General features: G+C 54.8%; 1 protein-coding gene across 1 annotated transcript in view; it reads left to right on the forward strand.

Annotated features, from left to right (window-relative positions):
- The window catches only part of SLC6A17 (solute carrier family 6 member 17), a 32,589-nt gene extending 26,457 nt beyond the window's left edge, over positions 1-6,132 (forward strand). Inside the window, exon 12 of the mRNA XM_058819307.1 lies at positions 1,623-6,132. Within this exon, the coding sequence (XP_058675290.1) occupies positions 1,623-1,991 (369 nt within the window). The 3' untranslated portion in view covers positions 1,992-6,132. The remainder of the gene's footprint in view (positions 1-1,622) is intronic.
- Positions 6,133-9,667: the final 3,535 nt, after the last annotated feature.

Raw genomic sequence — 9,667 nt, forward strand, 5'->3', positions numbered from 1 at the left:
CCTGTGATCATTTTATTATTATACTATTCAAAACTCTGTGACTTTCATGTCCTCATACAAAGCTGGCAGTTTGCTCCAGAGGCCACAATCAAATCCCCAGGTGCTCTGGGCTGTGTGCCAGGGTCTCTGAGCCTCTTGGTGGGGACCTGGGCAGCTCTGGACACCCGGAGGGATGCACTGAGTTCTGACACCCCAGCACATCAGGGGCAGCTCAGAGCTGCAGAGCACTCTGCTCATCCCAGCTCTGCCCATTCCTCCTTCCTCTCCTGCTGGGTGACATTCCCACCCTGTTCATCCTCTGGGAGCAGTTTGCTCACACTGCCCAGATATCTCCAGCCAGCTCCGCCCATGGGCTGAAGTTTGTGTTGATTTTGGTTGGGTCCCACAGCTCCACGCTGTGCCTGTGTGAGGATCCTTCCCTTTGACCTGAGCCCACCTTTGTGTGGTGTCCCTGGATCTGGCAGGAGGCAGGAGGAGCTATCTGGTGTTTCAGAGATGTCATACCCTGTTGGGAAGGATGAAAGTTGGACAAGAAAGTCTCACAGATATGTGTGCCTAGCAGAAAGATTTTTAAATGTAGAGTCTGATGAAGGGATAGACATGGAAGCAAGTTTTGATATAGAAGGAACTAATTGCTGAGCCAGTCTCACTGGATATGTAAAGAGGCAAAGGGTGTGTTACTTAGAAGGGGTTTTTATGGCTTAGAGCAAAGGATAAACCCACCCCAAACAAGAAGATGTTTTTACCAAGCAGAAAGATAGCACAGGCAAACAAGTCAGCAAATGTTGCAAGTAGAAAAAAGGTCTCAGAATTTTCCACCGCAAGAAAACTGAAAAACAACTTCTAGCTTAAACTGTAATGTACTGACTGTTAGTGATTGGAGAACAGTAACATGAATATGGTAATTACAGTAGTTATGATAGGCTAGAGATAATAGTAAAGTATAGATTGGTTGTACTGTATTAAGATGCTCAGCAAAGTATATAATGCATTGTAACCAAAAGAAAAGTATATAGTGTATTGTAACCTAAACTAAGGGTCTCCAGGCCTGCCTGCAGCTGGAGCTGACAGCTGTAGGCACAGCTCTGTCACCCATGACCCTGGACTGCTGTGATGTCTTGGATGAAATAAACTGCATTTTGGAGAGCTGCCTGGAGTCCCACATCCCTCATTCAGGCTCTTAAAGTACCTGGTGTGTGACCGTGTTCACAGGGGTCTGAGGATGAGGGAAGAGATGAGGATCTGACTCCATGTTTCAGAAGGCTGATTTATTATTTCATTATATATATGATATTAAAACTATACTGAAGGAATAGAAGAAAGGATTTCATCAGAAGGCTAGCTCAGAATAGAAAAAGAAAGAATGATAACAAAGGCTTATGGCTCGGACAGAGAGTCCTAGCCACCTGACTGTGATTGGCCATTAATTAGAAACAACTACATGAGACTAATCAAAGATCCGCCTGCTGCATTCCACAGCAGCAGATAACCATCCAGAATCCTGAACTCAGCTTCTCAGGAGAAAAATCCTTAGGAAAGAATTTTTCATAAAAGATATCTGTGACACATGGTGGGCATCACCGCTGCAGCAGCCATGAAACATTGATATCTGTCTCTTCCAGGCCGCTGAAAAGTTCCTGTTCTACCCAACGTGGGCCATGGCCATCCTCATCTCCCTGATCATCCTGGCCTCCCTCCCCCTGCCCCTGGTCTTCATCCTCCGGCAGTTCCACCTGGTGTCGGACGGCTCCAACGCCCTCTCCGTCACCTACAAGAAGGGCCGGATGATGAAGGACATCTCCAACCTGGAGGACAACGACGAGACGCGCTTCATCCTGAGCAAGGTGCCCAGCGAGACGCCGTCGCCCATGCCCACGCACCGCTCCTACCTGGGCCCCGGCAGCAGCTCCCCGCTGGAGATGAGCGCGGCGCCCAACGGACGCTACGGCAGCGGGTACCTGCTGGCCAGCACCCCCGAGTCTGAGCTGTGATGGTGGCCTGCCCGCCACCCCCACCAGGAGAGGAGGGCGCTCCTGGCTGTCCAGGCAACGGGAAAATTAATTATTAAGGGTGAAGATGAATAAGTGACTAAGACGAAGAAGAAACCCCCCTGTTAAAATCGTTAAGCAAAGCAGCCATTTCTGAGGTGACGTCGGGGAAGAAGGGATGGCAGGAGGGGCAGGACTCCTCTGACAGCCCTCGGTGGAAAGGCAGGAGCCCTGGACTCACCTCCAGGGAAAGGAAGAGGAGCAAGAGATGCTGCAATACCTTTCCAAGAGTTGTTCTCGTGCAGCTCAAATCCGAAGCAAAGAATCTCTCTTTTCTAAGCAGCTGATGGTTGGAACAAGGACCTGGCAGCAGGTGGGAAGCCAATCACACTTCCCCCTGTCACCCAGAGCTCTTCCCTCCCTGTCTGTTGTCCTTTAGCCGGGAGGAGTCATGGCCTTATTCCAACGAGCACAATTAATCATCGATGTTCATAGCACAAGAAGGTGCTGTTGTTGTCACCATCGTTGTTGTTGTTGTATCTCCTGTAGGTTTTTATAGCTGTGGACACACCCAAATAACCCCCCAGATTCTGACCAGGGTTGGCAGGGAGCAGCGTGGGGCTGGCTGAGATGTTGGGGCGTGTGAGACAGGGCAGGGTGAATCCCTGGAATCTTTGTTGCCACCAGCACAGGGACGGTGGCTGGGAGATGTCACAGCCATGGGATGGAGTAGCTGGGATGCTCCATGGGTTGGATGGTGCTGAGTGTCAGGAGGACCCCAGAAGTGGCAGTGGTTTGGGGCTGTGAGCCTGTGTGGGGTCTGGATGGGGTCGGTGTGATGGGGGTCAGGAATGCTCTCCTGACGTGTGGGATGCTCTGCTGAACCAAAATCCCTGGCATGGTGACCATCTCCTCTCACTCCTCTCTTTAGATGTCCCTTTAGAGGGACAAGCAGAGGAGCTGTGGGACATCCAGTCCTACCACACTCCTGGTTTAGCTCTCAGGAAACCACCCCTGACTTCCCTCCTTGCCAAGGTGGGCTGGGCACTGGCTCTCTCTGGATGTGCCTCCTCATTTCTCCTCGTGTCCCCTCCGAGCCTGGGTTTGTCACTGCCTCCTGTCACACCCACAGGAGCTCAGCAGCCTTTGGATGGGGGTGAGCAGCTCTTGGGGACCACAGCAGCTCCTGGGAGCCAGTGCCAGGTCCCCAGCAGCTCTGGATCCAGCCTGGGGAGCCCTTGTGAAGTCCAGGGGCCTCTATCGTGCCCATCCATGGTTTTGGATGTGATCCATGATGTGACCCTTATGTTGTTTCTCCCCAGGCTGTTTGGAAAGGGTGGGATCTTCTAGCTCTGAGTCCTGAGGGTCATTTCCCTGAGTCCCACCTGTAACCAAGCACTTCTGCCAAGGGTGTCAGGATAGCCTGGCATTGTCCCCTTTTCCTTGGGGACACAGAAGCAGCACACTCTGCCCTCTGCTGCCTCCAAGGGCTGGGGAATGCCTCACCCTGGGTCCTGCTGGGCTTGGGTTGTGCATGAAGATCTTTGAGGCTGCTTTGAAGGCCATGTTTGTGGGTGCTGGTTCATAAGCCCTTCTCTCCTCTGCTTTCCCTGTGCATTGCTTTTCTTTCACCTTGGTTCTCCTCTTGGCTGGAGGTGAAGGCAGGAAGCTGCTGGTCCATTCACCACACCGCTAACTTTATTTCAGCATCCCTGGGGCCATCAGGTTCCCACAGTGGGTGTGATCCTTCATTCACAGCCTTCTCCATGGGCTTGGCTGGTGACCTGGAGACTCTTCCAGGACAATTAGCTCAAGCCCTTCATTAACTGTTTTTCTGGGGGGAAGATGGAGGAGTGGAATGAACCAAAGCAGCTCAGTGATGGTTCCAAGATCTGTGAGTCAGGATCAGCCATGCTCCTCCAGAAGTTCCCCCTTCCTCATCCCCTCCCATCTCTTTCTCCTTCCTCTGCCCATGCAAGAGGGACACAGAAATGTCCCCATGGCATCATCTCTGGAAGGAAGAACCTCAAATCTAGTGGCATTTCCCCATCATTAGGCAACATTTCTTATGGAATCCATCCTCACTGACCAGCAGAACAGAGGATGAGTCAAATCCATGCCCAGCATCACCTCCCCATCACCCCTGAGCCCGGGGGCTGGATTCCCACCGTAGCTCCCATGGAGTTAATGGAGCAGGACACCTCCATAGCCACAACACTCAGCCCCATGTGCTCCAGAACACTCAGCCCCATGTGCCCCCATGGCAGGATGCTCCTTGAACCCCAGGGAAAGGATCCAGCCCTCCCTCTCTCCCACCCCTGTTCCCAAACCAGCCAGGGAGGAGCTCGCTTTCCTCCCTTCTTGCAGCATCAATAAGAGGCAGAGTCATTGAGAAGGTAACAAAGAAGCTATATTATATATATATATAAAATATATACAGAGAGAGGAGATGGAATAATAACCTAGAGATTCTCTATTTCTATTGTATATTTATTCTGTAAATGTCACTGTAAATGCTGTTAAATGACAAAATCGTATTCCAAAGTGGCCCATGACCTATTTTCATTCCCAGTGCTGTACAGATCAATTCTCATTCTAGAGCAGGGCATATTTTTACCTTTTTATTTCTTGTGTGTGCCGGGTGCACGTCCCCTTCTCCCCCCAGCCTGGGGCACCCTGGGCATCCAGCAGAGAGGAGGAGGAGGAGGAGGGACGCCCCCTTTCCTTTTACCTGTGGAAATACTCGTGTTTTGTCGTGGCATTTGCTCGGTGTTAGACACGGGGTTTTGGGGTGGGTGTGAGTGTGTGTGTGTTAGGTTTTAGGAGCTCCGTGTTGGGTGTGCGTGTTCGTCCGTGGGGTGTGCGTGTCCGTGTGCGTGGCTGCCTTTAGGATTCACTTCTGGCCTGGACTCGCTCACTTTTGGGGGTTTCTCCTGCTTGCCAGGGCAGGTTCTCCCTCCACACAACCTCCTCGGGCTGCCAGGCTGTGGATTGGGCCGACCCCCGGTGGCTTTTAGCCCTGGAAATCACTTTTCCTCTTTTTCTGCACAGAGGCACAGGGAATAGCTGCTAGTTGTGAGCACAGGCACTTTTCTGTTTTCCTTCAGGCAGTGGGACAAAGAGGGGGGATCCTCTGCCCGTGTCCCTGTCCCCCCACATCAGCTCCTGGGTGGGTTCCCAGCCCAGATCCTGCTGCTCAGAGCAGGCTGGGGTCCCTGCTGCTGGGTAGGGCAGGAGGGCTCCAAACCCTGCTCCCTCTCTGGGGCTTCTGGAGAAAGCACAAAGGAGGTTGCTGGAGGGCCACAGCCTGGAGACAAACTGGAAAAACAAACTGGAAAATGCAATTCTGGCCCTTGGGGGGTGGAAAAACCATGACATTGTGCTGCTGGAGCTGCAGGTCCAACCTGTGGGGCTGGATTTGGGATGCTCTGCAGGTCCAACCTGTCGGGCTGGATTTGGGATGCTCTGCTCCCCAGCCTGTGGGGCTGGATTTGGGATGCTCTGCAGGTCCAGCCTGTAGGGCAGGATTTGGGATGTTCTGCTCCCCAGCCTGTGGGGCTGGATTTGGGATGCTCTGCTCCCCAGCCTGTGGGGCAGGATTTGGGATGCTCTGCTCCCCAGCCTGTGGGGCTGGATTTGGGATGCTCTGCAGGTCCAGCCTGTAGGGCAGGATTTGGGATGTTCTGCTCCCCAGCCTGTGGGGCTGGATTTGGGATGCTTTGTGCCCCAGCTTATAGGGCAGGATTTGGGATGCTCTGCCCCCCAGGCTGTAGGGCAGGATTTGGGATGCTCTGTGCCCCAGCACTGCTCTCTGCTGCAGGGACCCCAGTACAAGGCAGAGGGCCTGTGGAGCTGGTTCCCAGGGTGTCCCACGGCTCAGCCCCTCCAAACCAGCTCCTTCCTCACCTCTCAGCTCCTGCCCAGCCCCTGACAGGTCACATTAATCCCCAGCTCCTCCCAGGAGCAGCTCCCACTGCCTTCCAATGGTCCCCCCCTTCCCGAGCGTGGCCGGAGCGGGGCCGGGTGGCCTTGGTGGCCGGGGGGGACACGGCACAGCCCCGGGGACACGCGGGATGCGTGGGACAAGCACAACCCTAGCGAAACCCTCGTGTACAGGTGAAGCACAGAGCTCTGAGGCGCGTCCCCGGCCCCGGTACCGCAGCAGTTCCCCCTGTGCCGGGCGGGGCCGGGCAGCGCTGCCCCGGCTCCTCGGCCGCCGGGAGAAACCCTGTAAGAGCTGTATCAGAGTCTGATTAAAAGTTTCTTCTTACCAAATGTCTCCTCACCGAGTCTCGTCTGTGCCTCTGTTTCCTTTCTTGGGTGGGATTTGGGGTTGTTTTAGGGTGGCAGAGACAGAAAGCAAAGGGCCCGCGGGTGTTGAGGTCTGTCCTTCCCTGTCTGTCCCCCTACTGTCCTTCTGTCTCCCCTCATCCCTTCCTCCACCCAGCATCAGCCTCTGCAAGGCTTTGCTCAGATCAAGCTGTTTGTGGGCGCTTCGGGAGCCTGTGGGGGTTGTTTTCCCTCCTGGCCCAGTTTAACCAGCACACTTTGGCTTTGCAGAGCACTGGGACTGCTCTGCTCCTCTGCACAATGCCCTGCTCACAGTGCTGCCGGCTTATCCTGAGTGCTGGAGAAGGACCTGGGGTTTCCAGCAATCCCAGATGACTTCAGCTGCTGGGAATTAGCTTAGGTTAGCTGGGGAGCCCTTCCCTTCCCTTCCCTTCCCTTCCCTTCCCTTCCCTTCCCTTCCCTTCCCTTCCCTTCCCTTCCCTTCCCTTCCCTTCCCTTCCCTTCCCTTCCCTTCCCTTCCCTTCCCTTCCCTTCCCTTCCCTTCCCTTCCCTTCCCTTCCCTTCCCTTCCCTTCCCTTCCCTTCCCTTCCCTTCCCTTCCCTTCCCTTCCCTTCCCTTCCCTTCCCTTCCCTTCCCTTCCCTTCCCTTCCCTTCCCTTCCCCTCCCTTGTGGCTTCTCCAGGGCTTCTTCAGGGAGGATGAGGAAGGAAAGAAGAGATCAGGAGAGATGGATCCAGATGAGATCCCCACCCTGTGGATGGCACCACACATGGGGACGCTGCCATGGCCATGAACCAAACCTGTCCCCACGCAGAGGCAGCTGTGGGGAGGCAGGGAAGGTCATTTGGGCACCATCTGGAGATGTTGGTGCAGCATTGACAGAACCAGAGGTCACAGCCTCAAGCTGCACCAAGGCAAATTTAGGTTGGGAATCAGGCAAAAGTTTTTTACAGAAAGGGTGATAAAGTTCTGGAATGTTCTGCCCAGGGAGGTGGTGGAGTCACCATCCCTGTGTGTGTTTACAAAGCCTGGATGTGGCACTGGGTGCCAGGGTTGAGTTGAGGTGTTGGGGCTGGGTTGGACTCAATGATCTTGAAGGCCTCTTCCAACCCAGTGATTCAGTGAATTCTGTGAGTTCTGTGAGTTCTGTGAGTTCTGTGAGTTCTGTGAGTTCTGTGACTGGGGTAAGTGTCTGTCACAGCTGGAGGAGCAGCAGTGCCCAGAGAGGGCACAGGAGGTGGCACAGGGCTCTCCCTGTCCCAGAGGACATCCAGGACCCAGCTCTGGGGTAAAATCCCCCAGCAGTGATGCCCAGGACAGTGGGCGCAGCTCTGACCCCAGCACAGCCCAAGGCTGGGGGAGCAGGGATGGTGATCCCAGCTCAGGGCCATGCCAAGAGCTCGGTGGGACACGTGTGTGGTGTCCCTGCTGTGCTGAACCGGCCCAGCTCAGCCCATCCTGTGCTCCCAGGGGCTGAGAGGGGCCAGGAAATCCCAGTGCCAGAGGCTTCCTGAAAAGAGGTGAGAAAAACAAACGGAAAAGGCAATTCTGGCCCTTGGGGGCTGGGAAAACGCCATAGAAATGGGCCCAAATGTGGAATTTGAGGTGAATACATTCTATTTAAAAACCCCCATAAATATTGAACTTCAAACCCCATAAATATTGAACTCCCTGTGACAGTGATGGAGAGAGGTTTCAGAGCCTGCTGGGAGCTGAAGGATGCTGCTGTGGATGTGGATTTTGGATGTCCCATCTCAAAACGATTCTGGAGCAGGCTCCAGGCTCGAGGTGGGTTCAGACACGAGGTGGAGCTGCTACAGCAGCATCTGCTGTGATTCCCGGGCACCTCGGGAAGGAAAAGGACACCCTGCTGTGATTCCCGGGCACCTCGGGAAGGAAAAGGACACCCCGATGCTTACAGACAGGGAAACTGAGGCACAGCCCCACCGCATCAACCGTTCCGACTCATTCCGCAGCCAGACCATCCCCAGCGCTGTCCCCACTCCAGCCCAGCCCCCTTCGGGCCCCAAGCTGCTTTTATGGAGCGAAATTGCATCAGCCATGCCGAGGATGCAGCCAGATCCCAGCCAGACCCCGCCGGGCTCCGGCGCCCGCGTTCTGCCTGCCGGGGCTCCAGCGGAGCGCAGGACACGAGGTGGCACTGTGTGACAGAGTGAGGTGGCACCGTGTGACAGAGCAGGGTGGCACTGTGTGACAGAGTGAGGTGGCACCGTGTGACAGAGCGAGGGACACGCCGGGAATTCGGGGAGCATTCCCCACCCGGGAATTTTGTGAGTTCCCCTTCCAGGCTGAGCTCATGCAGGGATGGGGATGCAAAGTCTGGCAGTGTAACCTGCATTGCTGAAATGAGGAACTGTGGCTGAAAAATTCACCCGGCAGAGACAGAGCTTGTCCATGGCTTGTGACAGCTTTTTTTGGGGAAGATCCAGCTCTAACAGAGAGTCTAGAGAGGTTTCTTGGGGATCACAGCCTGGGTGCCACCACAGAGATCAGAGATGGATCCCACCAAAAACACAAGGGCAGAGAGTTTGTTTGGAGCATCCAGGGGTTCCTGAGGACAGCACATCTTTCATTAACGAGATTCTGGCCTGGAAGGACCTGCAGAGGTTGCTTTGGCTATTTCTACACCAAAACAGGATTGTCTCTCCCTAAACTGCTGCACTCCAGCCTCCTCCTCTGTCCTTCCATGGACAGAGGCCTTGAGGGCTCCCAGATGAGATTCCCACCCTGTGGATGGCACCACACATGGGGACGCTGCCATGGCCATGAACCAAACCTGTCCCCACGCAGAGGCAGCTGTGGGGAGGCAGGGAAGGTCTTTGGGCACCATCTGGAGATGTTGGTGCAGCACTGACAGAACCAGAGGTCACAGCCTCAAGCTGCACCAAGGCAAATACAGGTTGGATATTAGGAAAAAGATTTTTGCAGGAAGGGTGATGAAGTTCTGGAATGTTCTGCCCAGGGAGGTGGTGGAGTCACCATCCCTGGGGGTGTTTAACAAAGCCTGGATGTGGCACTGGGTGCCAGGGTTGAGTTGAGGTGCTGGGGCTGGGTTGGACTCGATGATCTTTGAGGTCTGTTCCAACCTGGTCATTCTGTGAATTCTGTGAATTCTGTGACACAACTGAAGTAGCAGCAGTGCCCAGGGAGGGCACAGGAGGTGGCACAGAATTGTCCCCAACCCCTCTGTGGGGCCACTGAGCCCCCTGAGCATCCCGTGCTCTGTCTCCTGCTGTCCCTCCCCCCTCTGGGGTTGTCCCTGATGTGCAGGACCTTGGGCCAGGCTCAGGGTGCTGTGCTGGCTCAGGGGAAGGGGCCATGGTGACCCAGAGAGCCCTTCCCATGTCCTCAGGACCCACCCAGGGCTTT

This window comes from Ammospiza caudacuta, chromosome 24 (genome assembly GCF_027887145.1).
Source record: "Ammospiza caudacuta isolate bAmmCau1 chromosome 24, bAmmCau1.pri, whole genome shotgun sequence".
NCBI classification, from domain to species: domain Eukaryota; kingdom Metazoa; phylum Chordata; class Aves; order Passeriformes; family Passerellidae; genus Ammospiza; species Ammospiza caudacuta.